The 15346-nt window shown below is 35.1% G+C and overlaps 1 protein-coding gene across 11 annotated transcripts in view; it reads left to right on the top strand.

The window, feature by feature from the left end:
• R3HDM1 (R3H domain containing 1) overlaps positions 1 to 15346 on the top strand; it is a 128226-nt gene that overhangs the window by 48937 nt on the left and 63943 nt on the right. For all 11 annotated transcript variants that reach the window (XM_006737743.3, XM_031032913.2, XM_031032909.2 and 8 more), the window contains one exon: positions 3598 to 3721. In XM_006737743.3, the coding sequence (XP_006737806.1) occupies positions 3598 to 3721 (124 nt within the window). The remainder of the gene's footprint in view (positions 1 to 3597; positions 3722 to 15346) is intronic.

Genomic DNA, 15346 nt, shown 5'->3' with positions numbered 1-15346 from the left:
AATGGACTCATGCAATATTGTTACCCTTTGTGTCTGGCTTCTTTAGCTTAACATGTTTGATGGTTAATCCACGTTGTAGCATGTATCAGTACCTCATTCCTTCTCCTTCTTTTGTCTGAATAATATACCATTGTATGAATATACCACCATTTGTTCATTCCACCTTTTGCCCATTGTAAACAGTGCTGTTATGAACATGTAGGTACATGTTTTTATTCAGATACCCACTTTCATTTATTTGGGTATATACATAGGAATAAAATTGCTGAATTATATGGTATATCTATGTTTAACTTTTTGAGAAATCGCCAGCCTGTTTTCCACAGTGTCATTTTATATTCCCGTCTGCAATGTATAGAGGTTCCTGTTTCTCCACATTTTGACAAAGTAACACTTATTATTTACCTTTCTAAAAGTTATTATTATCTCAGCTATCCTAGTGATGTGAAGTGGGTATTTCATTGTGGTTTTGACTTGTATTTCCCTAATGATTGGTGGTGTTGATCATCTGTTCATGTACTTGTTGGCTGTTGTCTGTCTTCTTTGGAGAAATGTCTCTTTTAAGTCCTTTGCCAATTTTTTCAGGAGATTGTCTTTTTGTTGTTCAGTTGTAAGAGTTCTTTATATATACTATATACTAGACCGTCATCAGGTGTGTGATTTGCAAATATGTTCACCTGTTCTGTTGATTGTCTTTTGACTTTTTGATAATGTCCCTAATGTACAAAAATTTAACTTTGATGAAATCCATTTTATCTCTTTTCATTTTACTGCTCATTGCTTTTCTAGTCATATCTAAGAATACATTGCCAAATCCAAAGTCATGAAGATTTTATCCTTATGTTCTCTTTTAAGAGTTTTGTGGTCTTTAGCTCCAATAATTAGATCTTTTATCCATTTTGAGTTAATTTTTGCATATGATAATGAGGCATAAGCGTCCAACGTCATTCTTTTGCATGTGTGTATCTATCTGTTCTGGCATCATTTGTTGAAGCATTCTTTTCCCACTGAATGATTTTGGTACCTTTGTCAAATATCAGTTAACCATAAATGTAAGAGTTTATTTCTGCACTCTCAGTTTATGCTATTCTCTATGTTTCCACTTTTATGCCAGTACTACCCTATTATATTACTATATCTTTCTGGTAAGTTTTAAAATCAGGGATTGTGAGTCTTCCAACTGTTCTTTTTCAAGATTGCTTTGACTATTTGCCTATATGGCTTGCGATTCCATGTAAATTTGATGGTTGGCTTTTCCATTTCTGCAAAAGAGGCCATTAAAATTTTGATAGAGATTGCATTGAATCTGTGGATTGCTTTGGATATTACTACATCTTAATATTAAATCTTCCAGTCTTAATGAACATGGGATGTCTTTCCATTTACTTAGGTCGTCTTTAATTTCTTTCATATTTTACTGTTTCTTGCATTTAGTATTCTCTAAGTATTAGTTGAGCCGATGTGGTTGATTCGTGTCTTTCAGATCTTTTATCCAGTTCTACCAATAAGTGATAGTGGATTTGTCTATTTCTCCCTTAAATTCTGCCAGTTTTTTTAATAATATTGAAACCTATATTAAGCGATTTATATTTATCATTTCTACCTGATATATTGACTCCTATCATTATGAAGTGTTTTTCTCTCTCTAGTACTGTTTCTTGTCTTAAAACCTATTTTATCTGACTTTAATATAGTGACTTCAGCATTTTTGATGAGCATTTAAGTGGTATGCCTTTTTCATCCTCTAATTTGTGACCTTAATATTTAAAGTCTGTCTTTTGCATATAGTTATATAGTTCATCTTTGCTGTTCTATCTAGTCTCATTGGACTGTCTAGTCCTCTTAGCTTTAATAGGTCTATTGACATGGTTAGAGGTAGGTATGCCACATTGCTATTTGTTTTCCATTTGTTCTATCTCTGTTTTATTCCTATATGCCTCCTGTCCTACCTTTTGTATTATTTGAACTCCTCTAGTGTTCTAATTTATTTTTTCTTTGGCCTTTTTACTACAGTCCTTTAAATCTCATGTTTGTATAGTTTCTTTAGGGATATGATCTGTATCTTTAGGTTATTACTATCTATTTCAAGTTCATATGAAACTGCAAGTAAAATATAGTTGTCATATTGACAGTATAATTTTATTTACCTTCCATTGTTTGTGCTGTTGTCATATACATTGCATGTGTATACATTATAAATAAAATATATCGTGGTTATGGGCGCCTGGGTGGCTCAGTTGGTTAAGCGACTGCCTTCAGCTCAGGTCATGATCCCGGAGTCCCTGGATTGAGTCCCACATCAGGCTCCCTGCTCGGCAGGGAATCTGCTTCTCCCTCTGACCCTCCCCCCTCTCATGTGCTCTCTCTCACAAATAAATAAATAAAATCTTTAAAAAATATATATATATGTATATATCGTGGTTACGATTTTTGCCTTAAACAATGATGTCTTTTTTTTAATTAAGTGGGAGAACAGTGTATACTCTTATTTATACACATACTGAAAAGTATAATAATAGATTAAGATCTGAAATTAGGACATATCTATTGCTTGCTGATACCTCCAGGAACAATTAAGGGATCACAAATGTATTGCATCTAATGGTTCAAAAACAGAAGAATGTTAACAGAAAATTTAGGAGATTCTTGGCTTATAACTGATCTAGAAATTCTGTATTCAACTGGTTTCCAGATGAAATAGGCACTCTTTAAGATGTCTACAGATGTCTCTTCTTTTAGAAGTAACCCGATTGGAAGACAGAACCTGAAAGAACTTATGAAGCTAATAAAGTTAATTTACCACAAACTTCTACATCACTGAATTGATTGTTTATTCCTTATTCCAAACTAGGTCAGATTACTTTAAGAGAAATGCACAACTGATATAAATAGCTCCAGAAGGAAATAGAATTAAGCTAGTCTTACTGGGTTTTTCCCCAGCTTTATTAAGATATAATTGACAAATAAGATTTGTATTGGCATTTTAATTTACATTAGAAGTATGAGAAAAAGAATGAAACCAGCACAACTGTGTATTAGCGTGAGAATAGATAAATAGGCTGATTTATACAATGACTGCAGTTCAGCATTCAGATTGAATGAGCATGAGTGTACATGTTTCAACCAAGATAAGTCTCGAAAAAGAATGTTAATTGCAAAATAAGTTGCATGGAGTTTTATGTAGTAGAGCACCCTAAATGTAAATTTTTTAAATCCTCAACAATTTTCTTTACGGAATCATATGTACCAACTATAGGATAACGGTTTTTCTGTTGAACATAGGGCAAAAGAATGTTGGAGTGAGCCCTTAGCTATTTTAATAGTGTTTGGTTTTATAAAAGAGGGAGAAAAATCTGAAACAATTATGCCCCAAAACTTTAAACCTATTAAATCTAATTGATGGGCATATTTGTAGGTGTCTTTTGTTACGTATACTGCATGCTTGAAATTTTTTAAAAATTTTTCAGTTAAAGCTAAGAAAATTTTTTTTTAGATGGCATTAAAAAAAAGTATTACTCATTACACTCTGTTGTTCCTCAGAGAAGACATTTCTATTGCAAGTGAAATGGACTTTTTTTCTTTCAATACTTACCCTAGATGCCAGCCTGTTACTGTGCTCCAGGCCACTATCACTCCAGTCAACCTCAGTACCGCCCAGTCCCTTCTGTCCATTACAATTCACATCTAAACCAACCACTGCCACAGCCTGCCCAGCAGACAGGTAAGTAATATTTCTGAGGCTATGATCTCTTAGCTACAGATACTGCTTTTTTCATTCTGCTTTATTTCAGTCTTACCATTAAGATATTGCCACACTCTGCCTGTCAGGGGTCTCAGATATGATCCATATGAATGTACAAACCACTGAGATTGAAAGAGTGGGCAAATCTTAGCACCTGCCAGAAAATAACTCTTGCCAGGTTTATATGGTAAAGTGTTTAGAGAAGACTGTACCAGGCCAAGCATAGTGGTGAGCAGCTGCATGTTGCTCCCTGCCATTGTAGTAAAGCCTCCTTTGGGGACCAATGATCCACCTCTGTTAACAGCAAAAGAGAGACGAGGCAAGCTACGATGTCTCCTGAACAGCTAACTAGAAGCAAGGACCCAAGTGACCCAACTTTGAGAATTTAGCCTGGTGAAGATGTTTTGATGTCTTGGTCTCAGTATGCTTTTAAAAGGAATGATGTCCTTAAATATCTTTTTTGTGTTTTGTTTTTCGGTTTGCTGGTTGTATAGTGAAAGGTATTTTTAAACCAAATGCAATCTAATACTAGGCATATTTCATATGTTAAAACTCAAAAGATTCTTTTCCTTTTGCCCCTCTTAAATTTTCTTTAAGCTTTCAGTGAAAACTGCTGTGACCTCAGTGGAAAAAACGATCTTGACTGAATTCATTTCTTTCTGTGCTTCCCACCTAGATTTGTATTTCTGCCCTAGATGTGTAATAAGGTACTTTTCAGCCTTCCATACCTCTAGCGGTTGAAGCGGAATGTTTATTGGTATCTTTGAGGCCTTTTTAGCTGGTTGTCACTGTTGGAGGCTCTCACACTATATCAGCATGACTCACTGAGGCCACAAAACCCTCCACTTAGGCAGTTTCTTGCTCTTGATATTATGTGCAAGTCTTAAGGGGAGCCGCAGTTTTAGGAGAAAGATGCCTGCACCAGGCAATCTGAAGAGAAGTATTCTTGCTTCTCCCCACTTGAGCAGTCTTCGGTGTTCATTGTGACTCACCAACTTCCTTAACCAGAGAGGATTCTTACTTATCACCCATGTAGGGGAACTTTCAGGTTCTTAATCCATTGTTCCTAGGAGTCATCTTACACTTAGTATAAGGTCTTCCCTTTTTTGTGGCAAATGTTCTTCCAAAGGATATTGAGTACAAACATTGTTCATTTTAGCCAACTTAGAATTTGTCTTCTGTCTTAATTGTGACTCCCTTTAGTTCAAGTTTTCGTGAAGTTTGATAATACAGTCTGCTTCAAATTAGTACATGCTCTAATTTTGAAAGTCATCAAAAGTTGTTCTTTAGATGAGAATATTCATTGTGACACTGTTCATTCATTAACTTTAAACACATTGTTGTTTTATCCTAATAAAAATTATTTTCTGAGTTTTCCTGGGCCACAGTGACTGATGTTTCATATTGTTTTGTCTTGATTTTTTTTCTTTCAGAATTATAATACAGACTATAGTTAATGTCATGATAACAAAAAAGAAATTTACCTTTACTCTCCCAATTCAAATATCTTCTGTGTGACTAACTTAGTTTATTAGTACAGCCAATTGAGGCAAGCAGAGATCCTTTGTCTATATTTGTTTGAGCTTATTAGTTTCATTCTTTTCCATTGCTAAACTTTTATTCCTCTGCATTGTCAAACTGCCTACAGAATGAAAACTTTCAATCACAGGCTGGACCAGTGTGCTTTTACAAATGCATCTCAGCAAAAATATTCCCACGTAATGGAAAACAACTGAATATGCCACTCCTCCCAGTTGAAGGCCAAAATATCTATGTTATAGGTAGTAGGTGTTTTTATCATCAGTTACTTTAATTGTGGATTTTTTTCTAATGCTAATTATGGTGAGAAGGAAGGAAATGAAAGTAAGTTAGATTGCATCCATATAGAACAGGCACAGAAAAAAGTACATCTGAATAGTTTTTGACATTATGTTTAACTCTGAAAGTCATCATAATATAACTTGTTATATAAAATTTGTCCTTCCAGTTATTTTATGTACTTTCCTCTCAGTTTACAAGCGTAAGTTAGTTGAATATCATTCAGTGTGAAGAAAAAAAAAGAGAAATTAATCCTCAAAGCATCCTTACCTGAAAGGGAAAGGAATGTTATGTCAATAAGTACAATAGCAAATTCCTCTTTAAAGAAAAGTTCATAGTGCCAGTGGCAAGTATTGTGTTGGTAATTTTAACCTTTTAATGGAATTAGTAGTATTTTAACTACTAAAAAAGTTATAATCTAAAAATTTGTAGTTAGCTGATGGTTATTTTTTATGTTAAAGCATATAGAAAAGTGTGCATTTATGTTTGTGTATATCCTAATAGAAAAGTAAAATGCAGTGGGAAATGGACAAGGCAGTTTTTTCTGATTTTTTTTTAACAGATTTATAGCAATTTCTCCTTCCATAATTTACATTTTGATATGTACACATCATACTTTCTGGATTTCATTTTTTTATTCTTTTCCTATATTTCCCTATATACATTCCACCATCCCAGTCTCATCAAAATTAGAAATAATTTGTTAATGTCTCTTACATTTTTGTTTCTTGTCAAACAACATTAAGTGAAGAAACATATTTTCTTTTATTACATAAAAGGGTAAAACTAATTGTTCAACCAAATAATGAAAACAATAAATTTGGAACAGTTCTTCACTGGAGCACAAATAAATAATTTTTAAATGTTTGTATGTGAATTTAAAGAAATTGTCCCCTAACTTAACAAATCCAATCGAATTAAGTGGTTTTTGGGGTTTTGGGGGTTTTGTTTTTTGGGGTTTTTTGTTTGTTTGTTTTTACCTATTGAATTAAGTATTCTTAAACCAGGGGTGATGGCAAGAGAAATAAAAGATTTTCTGTTATTTTCCCTTTTGGCGGCAGGAAGAAGGTTGGGGAGATATCTCAAGGATAAAATGCTTTGGTCTTCTATCCCACATGCATGTCAGAGGTTCACAATAGTTATTGATCCCCTTAACAACAAACCTCTCATCTCTTATGGGACTTGAATTGAAAACAGTGCTAACCCTGTTGCTGAGGAATGAATATATGTATCTTGTGTTATGAATATGAGACTGTCATGGTCATTCAAAACAAGGTTAAGTCAACCCCAGTCAACAGAAGCAGAAGAAATTCTGGCTACGTGAGGATTTTCAGACAATGGAATGTATAGTGTGAAAGAAAACAAAATAGGAGTAAAATCCTGACAGCCCTTTTTCATTTTTAACTGGTATTAGATCTATCACTTAAAGCTTCTGGGTTTCAATTTACTTGCTTGCAAAGTAAGGGAGGTTTACTGTATTGTCTATTGAAGTCTCTGTGTACTCTAAAATTCCATGATTCTGGTTTCTATCTTATGTGAGACCTTTCTAGTTCAGAAAGGTAGAATATTGGAAGACTGGTTTGCAATAGCTTAGTGACTTAATGTCAATAACTGGAGTCACACAAACAACTATTTCAAAAGATACGGTTATTTGCCACTTACAATAGTAAGGATTTATTATCTTAACCCTTTATCATAAACTTTACAGCTTGAATACTATAAAGTATACTACATGTAAGGAGCTTGATATAAAGAAACCGTTCCTGCACATAGTACTTATAGCAAAGATTTTGGGTTTATGCGGCCCTGGCTGTTTTCTGTGTAGCTGCTTTCATTCTTATGACTCTTTTTTGAAAGGTTTGCAGCTTTACCATATATGTTTAATATTTTGCAATAATTGGCCTTGTTGCTGAGCTGTTGGATTCGGGGCCGTAGCACTGTCTGAGAGGTTTACATTTCTCACAGTGAACCGGTCTCTTTTTCAGCTGCTTCCTGGCTTCTTTTTACTCAGGTTTCCACTGCTTTTTTTCTTTCTTTTTTTTTTTAAATGCTGTATTAAGGTATTAATATTTGCTTATATTTTCCATATAATGCCTTTTAATCATGCATCATACTCAGAAATAGGGATTTGAATTTAAATGACAACTTTGTCTTAATATAATTTACCTTTTAAAAATTTGTGAAAGCTATTGCTTTAATTTCTTTTCCAAAGCAGATTTGAATGACAGATTCAGTTTGGTTTATAGCTTTTCTTAAAAATCTAATGTCTTAAGCATGCCAAACTCATTAGCAAAAGTCTAATGCTACATAACTTTTAAGGAATATTAGTGTGCATTAATGCATGCCATCTAATGGACCTAAGACACCTAAAAGCATCTGAAACTACTTTGGCTCTGACCAAGGATATAATTCAATTTTTTTCCCCAAACTGTGATATTTTATGCATGTGGGAAGCAAAATGACTTTGTAAAATGAAATGTCATTTTAGTTTTGCTGCCAGTTGATAAATGCAAAGAATATCAATGCATTATATCATCAGTGTTAGCTTTTCAGGTAACTCAAACTATGTGGTTCCAATTAAGCTTCGTTACCAGCAGACTATAGTAGGTTCCTGATGAACCACACCATAGAAGGAACATTTTAAGATAAACAATCTGTAACATGTGGAGAATATTGGCAGCATTGCAGAACACAAATTTAAAGCTGACTTGGTATAAAAGCAAGGAAGAAATTGATATATTGGATAAGCATCAGAGGGATGATATTAACAGGGGACTTAGCTGTGTTAAATAGGGACAAAGTTAGTTTCTTTACTGGCATCTTTTGACTCAAGTAAGAGGAATTTTGTAATGATGTTACTTCGTGATGGCCCTGGTTATCCTTGTTTTTTTCATTGATTCTATGAGCTTTTCTGAGTATTGTGTAACCAGCACAGATTCAGACATTGTGTAATACCTACAAATCCACCTATTTCCCTTTTCCCTTCTCCATTAACCTGCCGCCACTGAAACTTGGAGCCAAAAGTATCTGGTAAGTACCCACAGATTTCCTTGAGCTGTACAGACTCTTCCATAGGGTCATCATTTAAATAGCCATGAGTTATAACCTCTACGTGGCTGTTTTTATTAGATTCGATTTTTTGTGTTTGTGTTTATGTTTATTTCAGGCACAGAAATAGTGGAGCAGAAAATGATACAGGAGAAAGAATAGTGAAGGTGTGCTGGTGTTTGTGTCGTCTTCTAAATGCACCAAAGACGCTATCCTTAGTTGAACTTGCCTGCTCACTAAAAATGTGCTGCGGGTGTGTAAGACAGACCAGGATTACAAACTTGAGGCTTTGAGGATTTGGAAACAGTTCATCTAAATTGCACTGTAGATACTTAGTTACATATAGAGTTGGCAAAAATGGCTTATCAAAACAAAAACAAATCTCCCCTCACACTGCTTCTGCTATACAAGTTTAGTCTTGAAAAACTTAAATGAAATCACCTTAGATTTAGGGCTGTTCTGACAAAGCAGTTCTTCGGTTCTTTTTATTATCTTTCTTATTATATCTAATTCGTATTACTAAGAATGCTTTCCTTTAACACAGATGCTGTTCAGGTCACCTGCAAAAGTAAAACTAGCCTGTTAAAGCCTGTGCAATACTTTTCTGCTGAGCACTGTGTTTCCTTCTTGCTCTCTTCTCTGTTGAAGTGAAAGAGAGTTAAAAATAGAATATTCTTTGGAGCCCTCCAGGGAAGTGCCTAAGCCATCAATTTATATTGTCCTAGTTCTCTTTGCTTGCAGAATTGATTGTACTCTTCTCTGAAAGTGCTGGAAGAAATGGGGTAATATTGCAGCAGTGCAGTCCTTTAACAAAGGAGAATGACATTGTTAAGTAACACCTATGTTGAGGTCTGGAGGTTTTTCTTCTGTTGTTTGGTATCACTTTTATTGGCATTGCTTACTTTACAAAATACATGTTTTCCCACAATATTGACACAAATTTCTACAGATGATATAGATCCTATTTTCCTCTGACTTCCAGGTTAAACCTAGATAGATCGAAGGAATGATTTGTGTTTTTTTTTAATTTCTGATATACTGAAACACTTATTATTAAAGGAAGAATAATTTAGGTGTAGCCAAGTTGGTGATATATTGCGTGTTAGAATACTGGAAATACTCTTAGCATTTTTTTTTCTTCTTCCAAGTTTTTATTTAAATTCCAGCTAGTTAACATAGAGTGCTATATTAGCTTCAGGAATAGAATTTAGTGATTCATCACTTACATACAACACCTGGTGCTCACCACAACACGTGCCCTCCTTAATACCCGTCACCTATTTTTTTTTTTAAAGTTTATTTATCTAAGTCATCTCTACACCCAACGTGGAGCTGGAACTTACAACCCCGAGACCAAGAGTCACATGCTCTTCTGACTGAGCCAGCCAGGTGCCTCTACCCAGTCACCTATTTAACCCATTCCCCTGTCCACCTCCCCTCCAGCAACCTAATGGTACTTTTCATTCTCTAGGAATCTACTTCCTCTTTCCAGGTCTTCGGCTTTCTCCCTCTTTTCGAGATCACTATTTTTTTTTTTTACTCATACTTGGCAGTCTTCAAACTATACCATCTAAACTACCAGAACTGTGTCCCTTCCCTTCCTTTTAGACTGAATAATTAGACAATGAACTTGAACCACAGTGCCACTTCTCTACTGCCACTCTGTAACAGTTGACACTTAGCAGCCTGAGATTCCTTTGCTTAAACACAGGTTCAGAGGAATTTGTGAGTAACTTGAACAGTTCTTTTAAATGTAAATTTTATTTACCAAGTGTGCATAAAGTGAGGCATACTTGTGATTAGATGATCCTTTATATTATGTTGCTAATAAATTATTAATGACTTTGTCTTGCATAGACAGTGGTAAGGTTCTTATCTTTAATTTGATTAGTAGAATGATGTGGTGGATTTTTCTGTTTTTAGTGCTTTTGAACTGAATATTTCTAGTTTTCCCTGTGGTTATAGTAACTTTAACCAACATAATTCCCATGGTCTTACATCACCCAAAAAAGTCGATTAATCTTTTTTCCAACTTTTTTTTATTTTTTTTTAAGTAATCTCTACACCCAACATGGGGCTCGAACTCACGACCCCAAGAACAAGAGTCACACATTCTTCTGACTGAGCTAGCCAGGTGCCCCAGTCTTTTTGCAACTTTTAATATCCTGCTCTTTAGAGAATACACTCCAAAATTAGATACTTTTGGGGTGCCTGGGTGGTTTAGTAGGTTAAGCGTCTGCCTTCGGCTCAGGTCATGATCCCAGAGTCCTGGGATCGAGTCCCACATCAGGGTCCCAGCTCAGCAGGGAGTCTCCTTCTCCCTCTCCCTCTGCCTGACACTCTCCCTGCTTGTGCGCACTCTCACTCTCTCTCTCTCTGACCAATAAATAAAATCTTTTAAAAAAATTACATACTTTTCAACTAGTTACTAGGTTGTGGGTTTTTTGTTGTCATTATTGGAATGAGTGGTCTGGCATCTCATTGTGACTTCTAGAAAAAGGTTTGGTCACCTGTCCAAATTACCCTAGAATTCACCTCCTGAGGTGCTAGTCATACAGAGTATCAAATGTTAAATGATAACTTTTTTTTCAGCCATAATAGGCTTAGAGTTAAGAGTCCTTAAGCCCTGGCAGCTTCCTGCCCAGTGGGGTTCATACCTGGTGAGTTTTCCTGCCTCAAATATAAACGTGAATGTAAAGCTACTCTGTATAGAAAAAAAAATCATTGCTTCACAAGCACTTAAGACTTAACCCATGATACAGAACATTGCCCTTTGTACGCAGGCATCCAGGTTAAAGCTAGCTTTGCCCCACCAGGTAGAGTCTGATTTCTTGGCAAAACAAGTCAACTTTGCAGAGAAGAGATCCAGATAATGAAAATTCTGTTAAATCTTGTGTGGATTCATCTGAGATATAGAAACAGTATACATTTTGAGCAAAGTCAGCCTTTGAAGCAAAATAGCAAAGCTAAACCCCAACAAGAAACATTGAAGATTGGCATGAAAATACTTAGGTTGAGAGACACAGATCAAGGGACATGAACCTGAAACATGTCACCATTTGAGCCTCCTTTTTCTCTTCCAACTGTTTCATGTACATGTGAGATCTAATTATAATAAGGCAAGGAAGTGTAATCTTGAAATACAGGAGGTCACAAACCACGCACCTTGAGAGTAATGGGCAAAACAAGTAAAGAAGAGTCCCTCCCAAGGAGAGGACATTATGGGCTGATCGTTTAAACTCTTTGATATATGGTCTTTTTTTTTTAGCTCCAAGTTCATATAACTACCATTTGCACCAACTGTTCAGCAACTTTTCACTCTGATTCCTATTTTGGATAACCATATTTATACATACAAACAATCTTAAATTCAAATGAAAAAGGTTCCCTTGTTGTTTGACTATTTGCAATAATTTTTTTCCTATAATTAAATTTATCTTGAGACAAGTATCTTAAACTACAGTAAAAGTCTTCATTAACCAAAATACTAAAAAAATGGAAGGAGACTGTAATACTGCTTATTTGAGCAGTATTACTCTAATACTCTTTCTACTTCAACATTTGTCCCTGAGAAAAGAAAATTTTAGAATCAGACTACTTTGTGAAAATCCCAGCTACAACACTTACGGGGAGGTAACCTTGGGCAATGTGGTGTGAACCTCTCTGTGCTTTTGTTTCTTCATCTCACTTCATATATAAAGTGCTTAGAACAGTGCCCAAAACCTAGTAAATGTCATGTAATGTTAGCTACTAATGTTACTTTGTGGTACCATAAAAAAAAAAAAAGAACATTATGTAGTATCCTAAATGAAAAGGCATAAGAATTTTGGGCTAAATTTGTGTTTGGTCTGAATTCCAGAGTGGCCAGAGGAAACCGACATAGTTTGTTCTAAAATATTTAGTCTTTTTGTCTTGTTAGCTTCTTAACATATGCCCTTTCCTTAAAGTACAACAGAGTTCACATCAGTTGACTTCTTTTCTCATCCTTGAATTGTTAACTTGAGGTCTAAATATGTTCTAAGAAAATTTACTTAAATAGTTCCTTCCCATTTTTTTTGTTTTGTTTTTGTTTTTATTTAAATTCAATTAACATATAGTGTATTATTAGTTTCAGAGGTAGAGGTCAGTGATGCATCAGGCTTATATAACACCCAGTGCTCATTATATCACATGTCCTCCTTAATGCCCATCACCCAGTTACTCCAGGCCCCCAGCCCCCTTCCCTCCAGCAACCCTCAGTTTGTTTCCTATGAATAAGAGTCTCTTATGGTTTGTCTTCCTCTCTGATTTCGTCTTGTTTTATTTTTCCCTCCCTTCCCGTATGATCCTCTGTTTTGTTTCTTAAATTCCACATTTGAGTGAGATCATATGGTAATTGTCTTCCTCTGATTGACTTCCCATCATTTCTAAAAATTTCTGTTAATCTTATCTATCCATAGCTATGGAAACATTACATGGAAAAGGTTTTAAAACAGTATGTGTGCCATTTCTATAAATAGTGTAAGTGGATATTTATATTATATCTGAGCATAGAAATAAGGCTATCTATATATACATGTAAATTGTGATTATCTATGAGGAATTGTTTTACAAAAACGGATTTTTCTATAGTGGCTTTTTCCTTTTTTGTATTTTCCAAATGTTCTACTATGAAAACCTATAGTATAATCAAGTAAGGCTTTTTTAAGAGATGTTTTAAATGTCCAGACTTATTCAGAAATATTGAAATAAAACCTTTGTTTCAAGCTTTATGTATTAAATGTAAACTAAAACAGTTTGGTGTTACTCCTTATCAAGTAAACACTTCGAGATTAATGACATGAAATCTGCAGTTCAGCTGCAGTGCAGATTCTAAGGAGAGGATTTATGAGTGACCCAAGAATTCATGAATTCACTGAGGTGCTTTGTAATCATGCGGTCAAGTTTCATTTTAATGAAAGGGCAATTTAATGTGTTTAACCGTATTTTAAACATGTTACCTTAAAACTTAAGTTCAGCTTTTGCTTACAGAGCCATTTGCTGAACATGAAGAGTGAAAAATGCCATTCTCGGTCTGCCTGTCAGCATGCATAGTAAGCTTCTGGTTTCATGTAGAAGCATATATTATTTTGATTCTCTATTAAGAATATGTTTTTCTCTATTATCTATTCAGTAAGTATAATATTGAATGCCTGCTTACTGGCTTAGCCCTGCAATAGCTGATACAGGTTTCTTTGTTTTTAATGGGGGTGGGGAAGGGGGATGTTAAAGTTTCTAACCTTACTCTTAAAAAGCACACCATTTAATTTTTTGTTTTTTAAGGCATACATCATGAGAGAACAATTAAAAGAGATCAATTTTATATTACCTGTACAGTGGAGTTTCTTTAAGTATAATTAACATACAATGTTGTTAGTTTCAAGTGTACAATATAATCATTCAGCAATTCTGTACATTACTCAGTGTTCATCAGGATACCTGTACTCCTAATCCCCTTCACCTGTTTCACTCATTCCTGCCAACCACCTCCCCTTTCATAACAACCTGTTTATTCTTTTTATTTAAGAGTCTGGTTTTTGTTTCAGTCTTTCTATTTGTTCCTTTGTTTTGTTTTCCAAATTCCAAATATGAGTGAAATTATATGGTATCTGTCTTTCTCTAGGTGTATCCATGTTGTAGCAAATAGCAGATTTCATTATTTTTTATGGCTGAGTAATAGTCCATGGTGTACATATATTATACCACATCTTCTTTATCCACTCATCTATCAGTGGACCCTTGGATTGCCTCCATATCTTGCCTATTGTAAGTAATCCTGCAGTAAACATAGGGGTGCATATATCTTTTTGAATTATTGTTTTCATTTTCTTTGGGTAAATACCCAGTAGTGGAATTACTGGATCATATGGTAATTCTGTTTTTAATTTTTTGAGGAACCTCCATGCTGTTTTCCACAATGGCTGCGCTGGTTAATATTCCTCCCAACAGTGCACAAGGGTTCCTTTTTCTCTACATTCTCACCAACCCTTGTTATTTCCTGTGTTTTTTGATTTTAGCCATTCTGACAGGTATAAGGTGATATCTCATTGTGGTTTTGATTTGTATTTCCCTGATGATGAGTGATGTTGAGCATCTTTTCATGTGTCTGTTGGCCATCTGTATGTCTTCTTTAGAGAAATGTCTGTTCATGTCCTCTGCCATTTTTTAATTGGATTATTTGAGGGTTCTTGTTGTTGACTTGTGTAAGTTCTTTGTATATTTTGGATATTAACCGCTTACCGGATATATCATTTGCAAATATCTTTTCCCATTCAGTAGGTTACTTTTTTGTTTTGTTGATGGTTTATTTTGCTGTGCAGAAGCTTTTTAGTTTGGTATAGTCCCAATTGTTTAATTTTGCTATTTCTCTTACCCAAGGAGACCTATCTAGAGAAATGTTTCTAAGGCAATGTCAAAGAAGAAATTACTGCCTGGGGGGCACCTGACTCACTTAGTCAGTAGCGCATGTGACTTTTGATCCCAGGGTCATGAATTCAGGCCCCCTGTTGGCTGTAGAAATTACTTTTAAAAAATGAGTAAGCTGGGGTGCCTGGGTGGCTCAGTTGGTTAAGCAACTGCCTTCGGCTCAGGTCATGATCCCGGAGTCCTAGGATTGAGTCCCACATTGGGCTCCCAGCTTAGCGGGGAGCCTGCTTCTGCCTCTGACTCTCTCCCCTCTCATGCTGTTTCTCTCTCTCTCTCTCTCTCTCAAATAAATAA

The sequence above is a fragment of the Leptonychotes weddellii genome, chromosome 3, assembly GCF_054177405.1.
Source record: "Leptonychotes weddellii isolate Sample4059 chromosome 3, ASM5417740v2, whole genome shotgun sequence".
NCBI classification, from domain to species: Eukaryota; Metazoa; Chordata; class Mammalia; order Carnivora; family Phocidae; genus Leptonychotes; species Leptonychotes weddellii.
The sequence above is the reverse complement of the archived record's forward strand: the minus strand, read 5'-3'. Positions and strand labels throughout refer to the sequence as shown.